General features: G+C 42.9%; 1 protein-coding gene across 7 annotated transcripts in view; it reads right to left on the bottom strand.

Annotated features, from left to right (window-relative positions):
• PSD3 (pleckstrin and Sec7 domain containing 3) overlaps positions 1 to 21,512 on the bottom strand; it is a 143,783-nt gene that overhangs the window by 22,733 nt on the left and 99,538 nt on the right. For 6 of the 7 annotated variants that reach the window (XM_081893883.1, XM_081893884.1, XM_081893887.1 and 3 more), the window contains one exon: positions 357 to 400. In XM_081893883.1, coding sequence (XP_081750009.1) covers positions 357 to 400 — 44 coding nt within the window. Of the gene's footprint in view, positions 1 to 356; positions 401 to 12,362; positions 12,532 to 21,512 lie in introns of those variants that run through there. The other variant, XM_081893885.1, reaches the window with a different exon arrangement.

Raw genomic sequence — 21,512 nt, 5'->3', positions numbered from 1 at the left:
GTATTGTCAGCATTATTATCCTTACATTCCAAATAGAAGGAAAGACTGAAGCTGAGAGGTGCTTGGTTTGGCTAAGGGCCACCTAATGAGTTCGTGGCTTGGGCTGGATTTGAACCCGTGACCTTTCAAGTCCACTGCAGCTCGGTCTCTTAATTGGCATACTGTACTAGCTCTCCTGAATGAATAATGACTATAGAGCAAATGGATGCAAGAGGACTTGGTGGGTTGCTCCCCTGGATTGCTGGGGTGGATTTCTGCAGGATCTAGAATCTGTTCCATGTGCTGCCTGCATATCAAGCGGAATGCCATAACAGGCGTCATTTTTAAAACTCATTAATTCTGCACAATATACTTACACTGCCCACTCAAGCTTCTCGTTTTTGATTGAATTGTAGAGAGCCTGTAAAAGGAAAGGAAGAAGAAATTACTGGGTTCGTCTTGACCGCACACAGAAGATTGCTGATTTTTTTTATTTAGGAAAAAAAGACCTAAATGTCACAAGCAAGCTGCTTTTGATCATGAAAGCACCCATATACGGCAAAATCAGGCACAAATGAAAATATTATTTAAGAGCAGGGTGGCACAAATGTGCTTGCCATTTTTTAATTCTGCTGAGAGCACTCGCTTTTTACCCAAGTCGAGAGAACAGCAGATGGTCTCTGTGACCTTGCACTGACTTTGGAGGCTCTCCAAAGTCACATTGAGATGTCACACTGACTTCCAAGGTCCTCAGAGCCATAGAGTGAAGGTCAAAGTCCCCACAACCCCTTGCCCAGTCTAGAACTGGGTAGGATGAGGGAGCTTATGCTGGGCCCCAAAGCTCAGCATTAGATCACTGAGAAAACCTGCTCTCCCGTTTTGGAGGAAGAGAAGGGTCAATGATGGACAGCAGAAATACCAAGCAATCAAAATTTGCTGACCCTTCAGATCAAGGAAGAATGAATAACTGTTGGTATATATGTGTATAGAATTTTGGGGTTCTGTCCTGCAATTAAGAGAAATCAAAGGCAATGTCCTGAACAGTGATGCCACAGACCAAGCGATGCCACAAACCATGATTAATGCTGGACTGTTTACAGAGTTAGGAAACCAGCAGCTCAAATTTTGCTTCTAGGCTTTCCTGGGGCTTTTCATTTGGAGCCACAACACACAGCCTGAGCTCAATCCAATTTTCTTTTTTTTTAAGCAACACATTTGACTTCTCCAGACACAGGTAAAGGGGCTCTTTAACCCTATGCCTCTCCCTAGCCGAACAGCAACAGAGGCCTTGGTAAGTCAAGAAACAAACCAATTAAGAAAGAGCAGCTGGTGTCCACTTAAGGCAAGATGTTCAACCACAGCCTCTTCTGCTGTTTTTGTTGAAGAAGAGCCCTTTGTCTGTGGCTTGTCTGTAGTTCATGCAGTTGTAAAGTAGCTAATGTTGTGCAAACAAAAAAATATCCCACTTTACCCTAATACCAGATTGTGATCTTCTACCAAGAAACACACACACAAATGAAAATCGAAACTGAGAGTTCCATCAATACATTTCAGACATCTCTCAATTGACTGTCATCATCATCATCATCATCATCATCATCATCATGATTTCACATACTGCTGTCTATTGCTGTTTAAAGTGCAGGTGATATAGTGCCCTGTGAAGACAGATGGGCAGTTTTACTTTACAGAATTCCATTATATTATTAAACACCATGCCAATCCCATATGGTGAGGGTCAGTCCCTACTCTGTGGTGCCTATATCAAACAGTATACTAAAAAATAATAATATTAAATTACGATACCTTTAGTATCAAGCAATCACTTAACTCCAGCAAGAGAAACTTATAGTGTGACTGTTAAAGGTCTTGAATGTTAGTTTCAGTAAGAGATTGCATTTTAGGTCTCTTTGATATGCAGACAGGTTTTAAACAGACGCATGCACGCACGCACACTTTATTAGTATTATTTAATGCCATCTGCGCACTGTCCTGCAGAGAAAAGGATCAATAAGAATCTATACAAAAATCAAACAAGCACAATCAAGACCAACAATCAAAAGCAACAGATTAAAATAATTGAAAACTCAAAGCTTTAAACGATCTTTATGAAAACAAACGGATCACACCGACTGATGCTGAAAAGGTAAGCGTCTTTGGAGACAGAATTCCATAAACAAGGCACCACCACTGCTTAGAGGTCCCAATCCACCATATTAAGTGCAAACATGTTTGATTGTGCTCAGAAATGCACCAGAAGCCAGTCCAGTTCTTTAAGCACTAGTCTAAATTTGTTCCCAACATCCAGTCTGGTCATTGCAGCTGTGTTCTGAGCTAACTACAGTTTCACATAGCATTTAAGGGTAGCCCCAAATATAATGCTTGAAACCATAGTCAATTTTAAATGTTACTATAGATTACCAAGCCCAGGCAATCTCTGGCCAGAACTGGCACGTCAGATTCAGCAGATGGAGGATGTTCTTCATCACAGAGGCTCTTGGGGTTGAGGTAGCAAAGCTTGATTCTAGGAGCCACCCCACCCCCCAGCTTTGCTGCTTTAGGTACTAGGGGGATTAATTCCTGTCCAGAACAGGATGAGCATCATTCTCCCAGTGGTTGCTCAAAGGCACAAATATCACTTCTAAGGTCGCTACCAGAAGAGGCCACTTTGAACAATACTGCTGATTTATTTTCACAAAAATAATGCAGCGGTTACACAGGTGGAATATACGCACATATAGAAAACACTGTGAAAATGCTTTTTTTAAATAAAAAAAAAGTTTTGAAAAATACATTGAAATTTCCATAGCTCACTGTCACTATCTAGTGTCACATTTCTATACTGAACTATACTGTTGTTTAGTCATGTCCAACTCTTCGTGACCCCATGGAACAGAGCACGCCAGGTGCTCCTGTCTTCCACTGCCTCCCGTAGTTTGGTCAAACTCATGCTGGTAGCTTCGAGAACACTGTCCAACCATCTCATCCTCTGTCGTCCCCTTCTCCTTGTGCCCTCCATCTTTCCCAACATCAGGGTCTTTTCCAGGGAGTCTTCTCTTCTCATGAGGAACTTTACAACACACTTAAAACGTTTTATTTGTAGCTGTATAGCTGAGTCCACAATGTTGCCATCAAGTGGTTGTGGTACTTTCTGCCATGTTTTTCCATCTCTTTTTATGCCTCAGAAAATCCAGTTTTCTTTTCTGGAAGTTGATTTCGTTGCACAAGAGTGCTGTTCAGTTGTTGCTATTTATCGCAATATACTCACTTGCTCTGTGGTGAGTGATAAATGTGCATTTATTGTAAGGTTACCAGACGTCCCCGTTTCCCGGGGACAGTCCCCAGATTTACAAATCAGTCCCCTGACAAAATTCATCTATTTAGTAGGAAGCTGAAAAGTGTCCCCAGATTCACTGGGGGGAAAATCTGGTAACCTTAATTTATTGTGCAAAGGCTTCCTACGGACATCTACCCAAATGCGAGGCAGATCTGCACAAAAGGCAGGCACCCTGGAGGTGCCCAAAGACTCTGCTAGCCTGACCTCTTTGAAGGACCACAGCAATTGCCCATCTCAAACTTAGAACACTTCATAGTGTATAGGAAGAACCATAACAGAAATCCAAATAAGAAATCTGTGTCCATTTAGAGAGGGACATTCCAAAGACGATCACTCTACCTCAGTTCTTCACCCCTTAAACAAGCAACATATCTAATACAGTTGTACCTCGGGTTACAAACTTAATTCATTCCAGAGGTCCGTTCTTAACCTGAGGTACCACTTTAGCTAATGGGGCGTGACGCCGATGCCGCTACGTGATTTCTGTTCTCATCCTGAGGTAAAGTTCTTAACCTGAGGTACTACTTCCGGGTTAGCGGAGTCTGTAACGCGAAGTGTTTGTAACCCGAGGTACCACTGTAATTTATTGAGCTTAACAAGTAGGGTAAATGAAACCATTTGGAAGAAACAAAAACAAGCCTAAATGACTGATAGAAATCAGTTATTGCTTTCCCCGTTTCCAGTGGCTGCTTTAGAGATGCATTTCTCTCCAGTGCCGAACGTATTAGTTTCTGTCTTATTCTTAATGGCAATTCAGCCCAGATCAATTGTTAGCCCAGTCTCCGAGTATGAGTTGGCATGAGCAAGCAATAGTTTATTGCGGAGGGCGGGATGTCCTTGATGAGAATGATTCCCAGCTGCCAGGCATCAATCACACCTTCACAACTCTGGTTTTGGGGGAAGTAGCCACACTATGGGAAGTCCCAGAGGCCTGCCAGGATGCTACAGATAATACACTAGTCCCTCGTTAAACTAATAATGTTCAACTTGCACATCACAAAAACAGACTGCCATCTCTTGGCACACAATAGAAAGCAACCAACTAAGGCTACCTAAAAACATGTCAATGCTAAGGTTTTGGACTCCCAGTACCCAAAAAAGAAAAATACCATATGAAACAGGAATCATATATTATTATATAGTTTATCAAACATAAAATCAAATAAACATACAAGTACAATATAGTACTATTAAGGTTGTCTGTAATAAATCACTCTTTCACCACTTCAGTCCATGTGGATTATTTTTTTTTAACCTGGATGAGTCTAAGCTACAGAGAAAGTTCAACTCTTTCTTACCAGTAGGATCATTTTTATTTTTAAAGTTGGCCATGCTTCCTTGCCTTTAACAGCTTCCTGACAAGGTTCAGTGGATGAAGTTTTCTATGCCTTTATCCCGTTGCCAGGAAAAGCTTCCATTGCCAAAAATTCTGTGTGTCAAGCAGCTGTCATAGGTCTAGGAACCTAGCCAGGAAAGAAAGTTGGCAGTCCCTTTCTGCCAGACCTTTCCCTCATTTTCTAGAGTAGATGTGAGGAAACTTTTTTTCCTATTCAAAGCCACTGACCCACAGCAGAATCAACACTATCTTTAATTGTGCTCTTCATTGTTAAATATTCATAATTCTATTAAAATACCATAAACAAATACAAAAGTCTACAAAGATAATTCTAAGGTGTTGCCATGTTGGAGTGCCTCTCAGTAGAAGCCCAACCAGCCACTAGCAGGAGTTGGGGTTTATTTTGCTTTTTTTTAAAAAAGTGCTGGTACTCATATCGCCATAAAAGTGCCATGGGTACCCATATGAAATAGGCAGCAAATTAAGAGGCAATTGTGAGTACTGTCACACACACAAAAGCAGTGTTAGTCAACTGCCCTTCCCTCAGAAAAGATCAGCGGGGCTGGGGGTGCCACTCCTGGAATATATGCCCACAAGAATGATGCCTGCCAGCTGTTCTTTAAACGTGCTCTTCCTAAGGAGGGGGGCATACAGTGGAAGATCTCCATTTGGGGGCCCTGAACTGTCATGGGGGCCTCTTCACAACCAGCAATGAGCTCTGTGTAACCACTGTTTTCTTCTTCAATGGGGTTGTTCCATGATAGTTCACCACCATTTATTTATTTTTTAAAAAAATAAACTACTACAGCTCAGATTTTGATTAAAATTGCTGTACTGGATTATATCACATGTCAAAGTTACTGGAGGAATAAAAATTTGGTATGCTTTATAGTTTTTGAGTTGTTTTGTGTGTGTGTGTGTGTGTGTGTGTGTGTGTGTGTGTGTGAGAGAGAGAGAGAGAGAGAGAGAGAGAGAGAGAGAGAGAGAGAGAGAGAATGAATTAGGGAATGTTCTAAGACATGCAAGATGCACTTTTTAAAGCACTGGGTATGTATTATAGTTTCTTTTGGGGCCCCTCTAGGATTAGGAGCCTTGAAACTTAAGCTTGATTAGTTTCATAGTAGTTCAACACCGGGGGAATACGTTAAGTTTTCTGAAAATGCCTAGGCGCAAGATGAAATTTAGCAAGGGGACAAATGTTCCCCAACCTAGAGGAATGGAAGCATAAAAAGTATGGCAGAAATCTCCGAAACATGTAGACTGTATCACCTAGACATGGATTCTGTATTGAAGTAAACACCTCTATAAGATATCTATTGGAGTTTTGGATATGTAACGTCATTCAGGAGGCTATTCACTATGTATGTGAATATGTATGTATGTGTGTGTGTGTGTGTGTGTGTGTGTGTGTGAATGCTGGGTTCTTAGCAACAAGTGCTGCCTGATTTGGCAAAAATGCTAAATTTTTGCTATTTCTTTGACACTACTTATTGCACTCAGCATGCCTCTCCTTTCTTTCAAGGATTTTAGACCTGGTGTCCACCCTCCCAGGCAATCTTCCTTCCAGATGAAAGCAGAGTCCAGTCCCAGACCTGATTTCAAGCATGATTTTAATCCCTCTAAAAGTTATTGCATGCCTGAAACCGGAGTTACAGAATGTTCTAGAAAACACAGAAGGTTCTAGAAAGCACAATTTTAATTACAAACTGGGGGTCCAACCTATAAGCCAAAAGACATTTAGTTTAGCTGATAGGGATAGGGCATGGAAGGAAGATTCTTTACACCTTCTCTTTACAAAAGAACCATAACACACTGTTCCGTTTTATATAGCTCAGGAGCCAAGGCTGACTGATTGTGCTGACCATGCATAGCCAAAACAACAAACTGGGGTCGATCTTAGCCATCCCTGCAGGTGCCAAGAATTGGGCTTGGGACCTCGTGTGTGTAAAGCAGACAGCTTTACCGAGCTATAGCTTTCCCCATACGAATGAAGGATTGTGCATTCGTGTTGTTGCACTGATTTGTTTCCCCCCTGGATTGCATCCTTCTGCTCCCTAACGTCAATCGTTATTTTCTTCAGTCTGTTTCTATTTCCTGGCTGCCAGAAACATCCCCTGAGGTTGTTTGTTTTTATAATATCTTATTCAGCATTTCTATAATATCCTATTCAGGTATTCCCACCAGGATGGCAAATGTATGTATGTCATATGACTTCCTTCATGCATTCAAAGGATGCAAGACAGAGCCAGACGGTTATGCCAGCTAACCCCACAGTTGTGATGACAGTACGTAGCAATCAACCCATCCTCCATTGTGCATTCAGACTTCCACACCTACCAGTTCTCTGGACCAAAGCTGGCATAACCCAATACTCCTGACATGTACTTTCAACATACTGGTGGTAGTGATGGGGGACATGTGAACCTTCCTAGAGTCAACTGCAGCCTCCCTGTGGTGCTCTGAAACATTTACAGACAAGAACCCTCCATTTTTTAAATCATGCAATACATTAGTGACATTTCCTGAAAGAAAATGAATAGATCCTGAACCAATTTCCTTGTCGTCTTCACCATCCACTCCTTCCCACTACACCAGGGGATAGGTGAGGAGCAGAATTCAACTATTCATGGCTTGAGGAAACTTTGAGTCCACTGAGGGAGGGTGTGGGTGTCGGAGACTTCAAGGAACCTCTTGACTTGATTCTGGGATTTAGTCTAGCGAGCCACCATGGATGGCATATGCTGTCACAGAATTCTGACAAAGTAGGGGGGGAAAGTGTACAACAATGGCCGCTGCAATCACCATGAAGCCTCTGCATTGACTAGCCTTAGTATAAATACTAGGGGCCTGGCAGTTTGCCTTTGCCTTCTCAAAGCAATATTTGCTGCCTACAGACCCCAGGACGCCCCCCCCCATCTAAGGTCAAGTCTCCAGCTCCACTTCCAGCAACTTAACTATTGGACTGTTGGTCTAGAAAACACACCCGCCTAGTCAAAATTTGTGGCTGGCCCTGATGGGAGAATCTCCAGAAAGTTCCTATTCTGTAAAGGTAAAGGTACCCCTGACCATTAGGTCCAGTCGAGGATGACTCTGGGGTCGCGGCGCTCATCTTGCTCTATAGGCCGAGGGAGCTGGCATTTGTCCGCAGACAGCTTCCAGGTCATGTGGCCAGCATGACTAAGCTGCTTCTGGCGAACTAGAGCAGCGCACAGAAACGGCGTTTACCTTCCTGCTGTGCTTTCGAACTGCTAGGTTGGCAGGAGCAAGGACCAAGCCACGGGAGCTCACCCTATTCTGTAGGGGTAGCCAATATGGTGCCCTCCAAATGTTGCTCTGCCAGCATGACCCAATGGTCAGGGATGATGGGAGTTGTAGTCCAACAACATCTGGGGTACCCCATGTTGGCCTTGTTGTGCTGGGTTACACCACTGTCTCTAGAAAGGACACTACTTTTTCTCTTTCCATGCTTGTTTTTCAGTAGTACAAGATCATGTTAGCACCAGCGCACCTCTGTTGGCACCTACTGATGGACTGATGTCAAATTCTCTCAGACATGTACAAATATAATGCTTTTTAGCATATCAAGCGAGCCATCCCTATGATGTAAAAAGCAAGCAGCCCATTTCAAACGCCTGTAGCTGTTGCTCGGGACAATACTGGTTTCATAAAACAGAATGCACACAAAAGAGCTGTATTTAATCTGACTCTGAAAGACCGTGGATACCGACCTGAGGCTCTAAACAATTTCACATGTTTTTAAAGAACATATTCTGACAGCAACAACTCCCTCTTGCTAGAGATATACAAACTTGCTGCCACAGAATCAGCCAGTTTCCTTAACTCCGAGGCAACATAAATCACACAAAGATTGAATGGCCTTTCAGAACACCCTCTCTATTACAAGTCTCTTGTCCAAGGGAATAAACATGCAGATAGAACCATGCGGTCTTAATATGCCAGCAAAATGTATTTATTACAGCTACCATCTGTTTACTACAGGTGCCATCCAGGATGTTGCTGCCATCCAAAAAAACAAACACAAAAGGCCTGTGACTGTCTGTACGACCCTGAGCTCTATCTGCCCTTGGATGTCCTGTCCATATGCCTGTTTGTGATAGAAGCAGCCTCTTTAATTGAACCTAGTTTAACGTATGGATACTAAAGCCCCACGTTCTAAAGTTCTTCCAAAGAACTCAGAGCAGCTTACATATGATTGCCACACGGTCTACAAGGGTTGGACTTGTTTAGTTAGCAATAGAAGCACTTGGCCATTTACAAAACGTTATAGCGAAATAGATCCTCTGCTCATTTAGATTCAATGGCAGAGAGAAGCACATGTTCAATTATCTCATTAATTCCAACTACAGGATCTCAAATGACACATACCACTATCTTTCACTCCTAATGATGGAATAAGCACCTCACAACCTGATTCAATTCAGAATTGGGCTTGAAAACCAAGCTCCCCACACAGAAAGAAAGAAAGAAAGAAAGAAAGAAAGAAAGAAAGAAAGAAAGAAAGAAAGATTTATTCCAAGCCATATTCCTCATCTCAATAATATCAACTGCCCTTGGAGCCCCAACTCCGCAGCTTGATTCCCACTTATCAGATTGGTGGTAGCAGTGACATTTTCCAGGATACCTGGTGCCTGAAAAGCTGCTGTAGCAGGGTTATAATTATAATTATTTTTTAACTCTGCATAGCACCCTTCATCCATAGAACTCAGGGAAGTTCAAGGTACCAGATAAACAGGTGAGCGAGCATGAGGGATGAGTTTCTCAACAATCTGGATTACAATCTGAGATACAATCTGTGAAGATCTCTTGGATCATAACGCTCATCTCAGGACAGAACAAGTATTCTAAGAAGGGTGAGGAAACCTGTAGCTCTCCAGATGCTGTTTGACTGCAACTCCCATCAGCCCCAAACAACGTGGCTAATGGTCAGGGATGATGGGAGATGTGGTCTGCAACTTCTAGAGAGCCGCAGGTTCCCCAGTAAGTTGCCAATGTTAGTATTATGAATCAACAAATTGCAAACTTTAGCAACTTCACTACTCATCACCAACTCCACATAATTATCTTTCATTCAAATAAATAGGACTTTGCATGGGTTATTATCAGCAACTAAAGAACACATAATTTGTTAGCTGTTAGCCTCAATTTATTGTCCTCTCTCATATCTTACTGCTATGATTTTAAATAATAAACGATTTCACATTATGACTTTTAATTAAATCACTCTAATAAAATGAATACTTTTAAACCATTTAACCAGCACAACCATTAATCTTCACTTGCCCTAAACAGAACCGGATACAGCAATGAAATGGCTATTCAGTCTTCACAAATAGCAGCAGATGATGTAGCTGACAGGAAAAGATGCAAGAAAAACAGTTTACAGACTGGAAGAAAAACAAACATAGAAACAGAAACCCAGTTCTTCATATTGCGGCCTTTTTTTTACCTTACTAAACCAGGAGTGGCTATCAACTCAAGACAGAGACATATGACACAGCCTCCCCTGAGGCACAGGTAACTTTGTTCTGTCTTTGACCTGGAAGCAACTGAGTGAACCCATCACACATGATGCAGAAACACAGATGGTGATAAATAAAAGCCAACCTCAGAGCAGCAAATCATGAAGACACACTTAAGCACTCCAACCATGCAGACACCTATGAGGGTGGGCACTTCGAGCCCAAAGAGACTTTTAATTATTTATTCTGCATGGCATACAAGAGGGCACTGGTGCACAATTGGGAGGTTTCAGCGCCAGAACTGCAACAGCCTCAAAATGAAGCATCACACAGCTCCATCAATTAAATCTGCGGCCTCACAGATCAATCAGCTAAAGCTGCAATTGATTAATATCCCAATTAAGCCTATTAAAACTGCATCCCTATTATGGGCATCCTGAGATTCAAATCACATGAAAAGGGTTGTGCGCACTGTACTTAAATTAAGGAATTAGGCAAATTAATAACTGGATGAAATTTACACTTTGGCAAACTATAGCCACATATTTAGACTCTGTTATAACAGCAAGTGGAGAGTACACTAAGGAGGTCTGTTAACATCAGTTCCAATATAGTATAATAGGGATTTCAGGTTTTAAACAGAATGCTTCAAGCTGGATAAAACAAGCATCGAGAAGGTACTGCATTTACTGTAGTCCTATATGGGGGATAAAGAAGCTCCCCTTATTTACTAGTCAAATGTTAATATGGTACCCAGTAATGAGAGCCAACCATCACTCTAGCCTTTGACTTATCTCTAGCATGAGGAAAGCCTGCAGGTCACAACTTGATAGGTGCATCCTTCATAATTACATAACAGTGGCGCTGTGGTCTAAACCACAGAGCCTAGGGCTTGCCGATCAGAAGGTCGGCAGTTCGAATCCCCGGGACAGGGTGAGCTCCCGTTGCTCGGTCCCTGCTCCTGCCAACCTACCAGTTCGAAAGCACGTCAAAGTGCAAGTAGATAAATAGGTTCCACTCCGGCGGGAAGGTAAACGGCATTTCTGTGAGCTGCTCTGGTTTGCCAGAAGCAGCTTAGTCATGCTGGCCATGTGACCTGGATGCTGTACGGCGGATCCCTCGGCCAGTAAAGCGAGATGAGTGCCACAACCCCAGAGTCGTCCACGACTGAACCTAACAGTCAGGGGTCCCTTTACCTTTAGCCATGTCTGTAGCTGCTGAGAGGTCCTTGTAGGAGAACACCATGCTTAAACTGGCTCTAAATCTACCAAACTCAGATTCTGAATCAGACTTGCCTGATTCAATCTGGAAGGATCATGACCTGGACCAGGTCACGAGGCAGTCTGAGTGCTACAGCAGTGCCTCTGTTCCTATAAAACATATTTCTTGTCATGACAGGTAAACCAAACACTCACAGCCTGGAGCGTTTAGCTAGTGCATGGGGCTCCTTGTCACTGCACACTGCAAACCCGTATGAGAGCAGCAAGACTTGATAACATTGCATTGCTCTTAGGAGGAACTTCGCAGGAACAAAAAACAACAACCCATGGCTGCATTATTAGGGGCAGCCATTCCACCCGAGAACAACAGGTCATTAAAACCCACCACTCCCAGGTGGACTTGTTGTATTGCATTCAAAGCAGGCAGCAGCAAGGAACTCTGCATGCTAGCTGCTCCAGGCTGCGGGTGGCTAGATTACCTGTTTAAACTTTTTAAAAAGAAATGTATTTTATAGGAACAGAGGCAGCGCAGCAGTCCTTGGACCACCTCATTGAATAGTTGTTTTAATAAAAAAAACCACTTTTTTTGCCTTTTGGGTTCTGCACAGCCTGTTTCTCCATAAAAGCCCATGCAGAACCAGGAAGGAAAGGATTTAGTCTTGTTTTCATGCAGAACTGAGACAGACTGGAATTTCGTGGATCGGACCCTCCCTGTTGCCCAGCAGGTGTAGGATGCCCACCTACAGCCCTGAAACATTAACGCAAAATTGCTTCCTTAATGTAAGTGCTAGGCTTAAGGATGATCCACAGTTTGCAAAAAGCATATAGTACATTGACTTAAGGCTTCTGAGCCCTTAGAAAGGTTTGGGGCTACTGCAAATATTTTTGAAGAACACCCATACCGCCTCAAAACCTAACCCTCCGAAAATGAATGAATGTATGTATTTTGAAAAGGGAAGCAGGTTGGAGACTGAGGGTTGAAACCCTGAAGAAAAACCTAACTGCAATCAGACAAGAAAATTAATTATTTTAATTTGAATCTTAAATGGCTGAAATTGCTAGTTGAAACCATAGGAAACAGTTCCTGCTGACAAATGAGTAGGTGGAGTTCTCAAGACCTGGGGAAATGCTGTTGCTGTTTGGAGGGAGAGAATTGGCTGCTGATCTGCTTTCGAGCTCCTGTTCCAGGAAGATTACAGGTAAAAATATTACATAGGTGAACATTTAGAATTGCTCAAAAAATGTTCTTACTGAAGTCCAAGCCACTCTATGAAAAATATGCCTACTACAAAACAGCTACAAATGAATCAGCAAACCTCTGTCAATATCTGTGATGAAACATCGGTTGGATCATGAAACTTTGTTGGAAGAAGCCTTTTGCACGTGGTCAGAGGCTCTCTCCTTTATTACTGATCAGCTCCAGCTAAAATTCCAGCACTGAAAGCAATCTCTAGAGACGGATCTGTATGAGCACTGGCTCAGATTCAGTTCTGCCATAACAGTGATCTGAGGGCTAAGCAGCAATTTGAACCGAGGTCTCCAAAGATTAAGTCCGGCACCGATCCATTACACAGAAGCAAACCCAGATTTGTCACTGAGTACCTGCTTAATAGTTATGGTATATTCAGTTACATTCACCTTTTGCATTCTGAGGTGTGCACCTAAGATAATGCGTGATATAGCCTACCTGTGAAGCTAAGGCCAGGGTTAGCTAACATGCTGCCCTCCAGAAATTGTGGACTACTAGTCTCATCTTCCCTGATCATTGGCCATACTGCCTGGGGCTGATGGAAGTTGTAGTCCAAATATCTGGAGGGTATTTATTTGGTTACATTCCAATTAAGGCCAACATCAGACATGGCTGTATGTGGTCTCTTGGATGCAACCCAATAATATACTTTACTGTCTGAAATGGATCCCAAACCCAACCCACTCACCCACCCTCGGCTAGGGGCAATACTTTAAAAGTCTTTCTGCCCTATTCAAAGAGCAATTCCTTCCTTCATCCCCCACCACCCGCTGCATGGTGTCATCAGAAGTAGGCCCCTTCATGTTGCAGCGTGGCAAGGCAAGCAAATCTTAAGACGAAGGAATCCCTGGAGCCATTTGAAACATGGGAGTGGAAAAACAGCAGATTCATGCACAGTCCTGGTTGGCACTGAAACTGAACGAGTTTTCCATTCTGATCTCCAGTGCAACATGTATAGGGTTTTCGCTGGAGAAAAACCAAGGGATAAAAAAGGATGCCCACAGAGAATCATGGGCGACAGCAGCTTCCGGTGTTTACCACACATTCAGGCTGTGTGTCACACCAGTCTTCTTTCCATTCGGACTCACTCTCGAAAGCAAAACGCTGAACAGCAGCATCTGTAAACACCTGACAAGGCTAACCAGACAAGCACTTGTAAGTATCCATTGAGGTGAAAGCAGCAAGGGAAATGAAAAGCAGAACCAGGTGTGCGGGGAAAGATGAAGATTGAACTAATTATCCCAGCTGTATTTGTGGAGAGGAATATCATTTGGGTAAACAAAAAGCCCAGCCATCCTAAGCCACTGAATGCTGAGGAACTGCTATGTGGGAGACCCTTTACTTCTTAGGTGGCTGGTGCCACAGGAGGCTTTTAAGCCTGCTAAGTCAGCCAAAGGGTCCCTTAAAGAGAAAAGTGATGCTGGGACTTCCGGGTCGGCGCCATCGCCGAATGGCGGGCTCCCTCCGAGCTCCGGAGGGAGCCTGCTCGGCAGGGGCTGGGTCCTACCGCACCGGCGATGCGGGGACCCTTAAAAACCACGGCCATGGAGGCCGTGGACATGGAGACTCGGCTGGCACCGTCAGCGCCCTCTCGATTCGTGAAGGAGCCTTTTTAAAGGCTACGGATCGGGTGCCGGGGAGGAGCGTGGTGCTTTGAGTCCTCTGCTATCCCTGCCGAGCGCAGCCGCATGCCATCCGGCGGAGAGCGCTGACTTCTTCTATTGAAAATTTGGACCCAAAAGAAGAACCCGTGAGTAATTGGAATATGGACTAAAAAGAGGGATAAATTTTTAGAATTTGGAGCGAACGGGGGAGGTGGAAAAAAGGAAGTCAGCCCCCCCCCCAAATTGTAGAAGAGCCAAAACAAAGGACTGGATAACTAAGATCGAGAGGAACCTTATCTTGCCGAACTAGCAACTTCGCGAGGGAAATTTATAAGATTGAGCTGGAGGAGAAAAGTGGAATTCGTATTAAAAAGCAACCCCCCCGGAATCCCTGGAGCGATTCGTGAAAATGCCTGGAGAAGAATAACGGAGGTTTTGACAGCTGTCAAAGAGCTGTCAAAACGGAAGAATGAAATTGAGACTTTGTTATGAGGACTTTGCCGGTTACATTTGTTATAAATTGGAGATAAATTGTTTCAAATAAGGATTTATAAGTTATTTGGACTGGCGGATGTGATCTGGAAGGGAACTTTGTTATTGTAATCCACCTAGAGGAGCTGAGGGACATTGCATGTGTTTTCGACGGGAAACTTGAACAGTTGGATAGAACTTTTAATCTCCTGGGAAACTGCAGAAATGGAACATTATTTTGTCTACAGAGGCCTACACTTTACTGGAAACAATGGATTAATCTGTTGAAAAATGAAAGGAACATGATGTAATGTTTTGCTCCTGAATAACAAGCCTCTGTAGAGACACTAGAAGCCTTTGGAAAAAGAACATTTCTGCGAGGGAACAGGGAAGTAAAAAGGAGGAGAGTGATTGACAAGAACAAGGAAACAACAAGAACTGGACAGAACTGGAGTGGGAACATTTGGGATATCCAGATTTGACAAGCTTATGGATATAAAATTGGAGTTTATACTCCTGGATATAAAAATCTGGATAGAAGAAATGGGCCCCCTTTGATAGACTCCTTCTATGATTGGACATCTGTAATTTAAAAAAAAAAAAGACCGGTAAAGAACCAGAGGGATGTGGGTTTAGTGAAATGTGGGTTCATCAGGAAGACATTAGAAGTGGAGGGATAGGAGGAACGCAACAGGGAAAGAGGGGAGGGAAATTTGGAATCCAAAGGTTGTAAAATTATTGTTTGTTTTTATTCTATTTTCATCTGTACTATATTTGAAAGGGGGGAACTCGTGGAAGGGAATAGGTCGACCTTAGGGGATGGAAATTTGGATAAATTGAGTTATTGATGATGAGTGTATTTTGGGAATAAGAATTTGTTGAATATTATTGCTTTTTTGGAAGATTTGGAACACAAGAGGGGGTGGGGAGGGGAAGTCCTGGATATTGGAAAAAGTTTATGAATTGGATTTTATTTGCTTTAATTTGGAAAACCTTAATAAAAATTATTTAAAAAAAAATAAAAAAAATAAATAAAGAGAAAAGTGATGCTGACTCCATTAAAAAGCAGGATAAGGAAACCTTGCAAGTCCAAGTTCGCTCATAATACTGCTTAGAGACAACCGTCCTTGCTGTGTCCTTTTAAACATTTTTAAAATATATGACGACGAGGGAAATGTGTTATTCCAAAGCCATCTTTGACTTGGGCAAGTCTGTCGAATCAAAGACTGGGGAGTGCATGCTTTGAATATAGAAGGATGCAGGTACACTCGTGGGCATCTCCAGTTTAAGAAGGAACAGGTAAAGACCCTGTACCTGAGTCCAGAGTTTTGGATTAAGCAAACAAGTATTGTGATGACCAGGCAGCTTTCCATGGTCCTACAAAGAGGCTCAACTGCATGCCTATCCGCAAGGCTACTAGGGTGTGTGACACCCCCACACCATCAAAATCACTATGCGACTATTCGAACACTCCCTTCCTTCCCTGCCCCTCCACCCCACCTCATCTCCCGGGCAGTCTATAGTATCTGTAAAATCAAATTACAAAGCATTTTCTTTGAATCACTTCAGGCTGCAGGAAGAGGGAACTGCTAGCCGAGTGCTTCTCTAAGTTCAGGGCACAAAAGAACTAGCCTCCAACTCATTTATTTATTTTTTAAGAAGAAAGCATTTCCCACTCGTGATTACACCACAACCTGTCCTGACTACATCCTTTCAAAGCCGCTGGGGGAAGAGATGAAAACCAGGGGCTGGGGCTGCAAATACTCTGCCCTAAAAAATAATAATAGTAATAACCACATTCCCATACAAAGGATACCCAAGATGTGCATATGTGCATGGGATGAACTGGATCGTATTTGAAGCACAGGAACACAGCATTCGATTAGAAAAAGTATTATATGTTTTGGACACAATCCAACCGAAGTTGAGCATTCTGAAGTCTCAATGATTTCGGCTGAAATGGACAACTCTTCTGCTGAAATCAATGGATCTTGTTAACTAGAACTTGCACACTGAAACTTCAGTATTTAGAAGGACCTCAGGAGCTCACTCCTTTGTGTGATGATCGGTTTCCATTATTTCTAAAGTGCAATAGTATTTTCATCTGGCACATACAAACATATGGTTCATAATCTTTCATAGTCTACTGTGGGTGAGCCACACTTTCTTAGGGCTCCTTGGTCATTTTGTGATTAAGAAATGCTTAATTCAGTAATCTAATATATTAGATGGCCCTTTTTTGGCCCAATGGGCAATATCGATATCTTCCCTCACCATGTGGACCAACTTCAGCAGGTGGGCGGGGCCACCCACTTATCAATCATTTGATATCACAATGACATTAGGTGTCTCGTTCACCTGTCAAGTTGGCCTGCAACGTGTGGGGAGGGGTCTGCTTTGCCTGCACATTCTCTGAGCTATTTTCAAACAAATGGCCTCATGAGCTGATTTGGGCCAAGATTGAGCCACAGGCCAGAGGTTCTCTACTCCTGAGATACCTTATGCTAAATTTGAACAAGTAATCTTCATAAGATTGTAAATCTATTTTTATTTTTATTTTTTTGCAATAACCCACCAATTCCGTAATTGTTAATACTGTGCACAATTTATTGCAGAATTCAGTGCAAAGTTTATAATCATGGGATAAATAAGATTTCTAGGTTTCTGACCACTGTAAGAGTGCTTCTAGATGGGGGTTTAATATTGCTTCTGGGTAATATCACAAATGGGTAAGCAACAGGAAATTATGAACTATTCCCTGGAAAGAGTAAATCCAGATTAAATGGGGGGTGGAATATAGGTTAGCATTTGATGACAGTGGCTTCATGTACATGCTGCACAGAACGTGCATGCATGAGGAGCACCAGATGCCACAATAAACAACCCAAAAACTTATCAAGCCGCCTTTCTGGTTTCCGAGATTTACCTGTCGTTGCCCATTTAACGTCAAAGCACGTCTGGCTCTATCAGAAGACAGAGTGAGGAGGCGGCTTCAGGCAGCTGATTTTGGGTGTCATGAAAGGGTAGCCAGTTGTTTTGCTGTTTAATGTATTGTTATTGCAAAAATGTGGTGAGGTGCAAAGTATCTTGGGCATGCACTGTAAAAGGACCCTGTGTCAAATTATACTTCTTGTGGAGTTTTGCACCAACCGGAGCGCCTTTGTTTTTGATGAGTCCCTTTAAAAAGTGATCCATGGAATAAGAAGTATCCATCTATCGCCATTGCTGACTGAAAACTGGAATTGTTAAATCTCATCTCATAATGGCTGAGGGTTACTAGGACAGGCTAGTTAAAAAGATCTGAGTGACTAACAGAGCAGACCTTGCACCAAGAGCTGCAGCAAAAGGGAGGGGAGAAAGGAGCATTATTACACTTAACAACACCAGCTGGTGAGTTTTATGAAGCAATGACTGACTGGCAAGAAGAAGAGCTGGGCTTTAGCCTGCAAAGCTTTTATGTTTATGTTTGATTGATGACGTACCAGTCTAGGGATTAGCTTCTTGCAGTTCAAAATCCTGAACTGCAATACTTTTAAACAATGCCAGCTTTGTTTCGTTCCTACTTGTGATTGACTGCTGTACGCTGAGAATGAAACTCAAGCTAGCATATAACTCGGCATGAACTAAATCTGCTCCATGTGGGAGAAAATAGATTGATTTAGTGTGCAACACACTTCTCTCTCTCTCTCTCTCTCTCTCTCTCTCTCTCACACACACACACACACACACACACACACACAGAGAGAGAGAGAGAGAGAGAGAGTGTGACGCATACAACTGACTAGGAAATTTGTTGTCCATGTTAGCTTTGGATTAGCTAAACTAAGCCTAAATCTATCTATCTATCTATCTATCTATCTATCTATCTCTCTCTCTCTCTCTCTCTCTCTCTCTCTCTCTGTGTGTGTGTGTGTGTGTGTGTGTGTGTGGTGATGTTTTGGCATTTTGAAATGGGATGAGTAGGAGTCGGGACAGCTGGCGTCCGTTCTTAGCTCCACCCCTGAGTCACTGTGTGGTAATAGGCATGTTCGAGTCATATAAAAAATAGCAACGGCTATACTAATGAAATGGTATGCTTTGAAGAGGAAATCTGGAGTAGAACCTTACATCTATCCTGGATTGTCATGGCAAGACTGCTAACTGGCCAGAATTTTACCTGCCTGGCCACAATTTCATCCTCCTGGCCAGAATAAGAGGGTGTAAAACCTAAAAGAAAAGATCCATCATTGGGTGGTTTTGTTATTTTCCTATTTTCCATAAGATATGTTTCCCTTCCCGCCTAAATAAATAAATAAATAGGCTCTTCAAAGGCACACTTTGCCATTACATTTTAAAAGCTGCTCCCCTAGGGGGAAACCGCACTTTGCAAAGCCTCAAATTGGATTAGACCTTAGATCCTTAACAAGCAAAATCAACTGCCTCGCTCAGGAAAATGCATTCTGTGCATTCTCACAATCATTATGCCAGAGGTGCCAAAGAATTTTAGGAAGCCAGAAACTCTGGAACAAAATGCAGCAGCCTTGTAGGCAGGGCAGCAGAGAATGGGGGTGAACTTGTGGATTTGCATTTCATCATTACTCCCTCAAATAATGAACTTAGTGTCCCCATGCCAACAGGACTGAAGACAACCCAGCCACTGAGAAACAAGGACGAGGCACCACCATGTCTGGGAATAGTAGAACCCCAGTCTACAAAATCACTAAAAAACCAAGAACAGACCCTTTAAAAAAACCAAACCCAATGGGGACAACCTCCCCGCCCCCCATGTCCCAAACAGCTCAATGGGGACTCAAAATGCCCATGGTTGCCAAGATCCGTGGAATGTTGTCTGCCAACTGGAAAAGGAAAAACAGAAAAGCAGGGTGGGAGGAGATGATAACCTGGCTTGCTTGAGCACCAAATAGCTTGAAGTATCCCAGAGGAAGAAATGGATGGCTGGCTCTGTAAACAGGAGCAGTGCTGTTAGGGGAAGTGATCCCATTTGTCCACTTATAGTTCTCTCTCCCTCCCCACCACCGCCCCAATGTGTTCCAAGGGATATAGCACTCAAGAGATTTGACAACTTAAGGTATTTGGCCTCAACCAGAACTGTGGGCTTTTTACAGCTTCTTAAACTATCTCATTGTGCAATTTCAATTTACCAGCTCCGTGCAATGATGAATGAATTAAACCTTGCATAGCATTTTGCACTAAAAGCCCTATAGAAATGCTAACAGATATCTATAAATAACTTCTGTTTTGTGTGTTGAAGAAAGCAATTAAAGAAGAAGAAGAAGAAGAAGAAGAAGAAGAAGAAGAAGAAGAAGAAGAAGAAGAAGAAGAAGAAGAAGAAGAAGAAGAAGCAGCAGCAGCAGCAGCAGCAGCAGCTGCTAAAGCTAAATCTTTAGTTCTGGGGGGCTGGGGTAGCAGGGGAAGAGTTTGAAACAAAACTGGATAATCTCATTTCTGATTTCATAATCTCACATCTTCTTCCTACTATGGCTGAGAGGGGCATTTTCCACTGTATTCCAGAAAACAGCATCTGGGCAGCTTATTTCCATCTCAGTGTGACTTCATCAGATTACTGAGATATAAGATGTCACTAACCATCCCAATATATTTTGTCTAAAGCAGACCCCAACTCCCACCACGGCCAACACTTTAAAGAGTCTTGCTGTACTATTCAGACTTTCATTTCCTGCCCTCATCTATATGCTCCCTCAGGGTGCAACCCAAAGAATGGTGCTTCACCTGGGGCATGATAGGGCTGGTCCTGCCCTCCCTCCCACCCTTCTGAGGAGCAACAGCTTCAACTAGTACTACCCCGCTTGCTAAGTGCTCACTATAAACCAGTAAATGCACTTCATTAGAATGGATAGGTGGTTGGTCTGTGTACGTAGGGAGCATCACAAAGGACACTGCAATGTGTCAGCATATGCCTCTGCAGGACTGCTGAGTATTTGAGTGGACAGGCTTCGCCCTCATCACAACAGTACTCCCACTTTTCGATCACCCACTAAACTGGGCAGCCGCTATTCTTTTATATGGGAGAAGAGTGCTTAGGATAACTCCCAGCTCCAGTGACTGAGATCTGGGGCTCTCCTACTTGTTATGAACAGTTGCCTGCAACAAGAGTCCACTCATTCACAGCCCTTAGCCTACAGCTTTTGGGAGGGTTGGAGAAGAGTTGGTGGAGGCTCTCTCCTAAGACAAGGTATCCCAGAATATATTAGGCATCTCCTTGCACCATTAGCTTCAGGGATTTACTCCTGCTCGCTCTCTCCACTCAGTTTGTCCACGTTCCAGTTACTCACTGAAATAATAGGGAGAGTGATATAAATGGACCACATGGGTGGGGGCAGCAGAGAAACTAAGTCACTCAGTGGTTAAATGACTTTCACAAAAATATGCTGAAGGTCATTCTGTTGTCTCTTTTCCTGGCTGACCCTCCATCGCTTTTTAACTTAGTGCTGTGCCTAATTCAATGTTTACGCTTTACCTTTTTATTGTATGTCAAATATTTTTGATAATATTCTGCACAGGGTTAACAACAACAAAGAGAGAGATTGATCCCATAAATGAGATACCTAGCCCTCAAATGGGATTAGGTCTGGGATTAGAGTGGCTGGGGAAACTCAGCCAGATGGGCAGGGTATAAATAATAAATTATTATTATTATTACTACACACACACACACACAAATAATTTCACTAAATTCAGCTGGGGGACTGAGATGCATAAAGAAACTCTTCGAAGGCCTGGCTCACACAAGCACATCTACATTCCTTGAACGCTTGTTTCTCATTACGGCTAAAGTAGGTTCTAGGGTAGGGGTAGGCAACCTAAGGCACAGGGGC

Source organism: Podarcis melisellensis (genome assembly GCF_964234715.1).
Source record: "Podarcis melisellensis genome assembly, chromosome: 17".
Classification (NCBI taxonomy): Eukaryota; Metazoa; Chordata; class Lepidosauria; order Squamata; family Lacertidae; genus Podarcis; species Podarcis melisellensis.
This window is presented reverse-complemented; position numbering and strand designations above follow the sequence as displayed.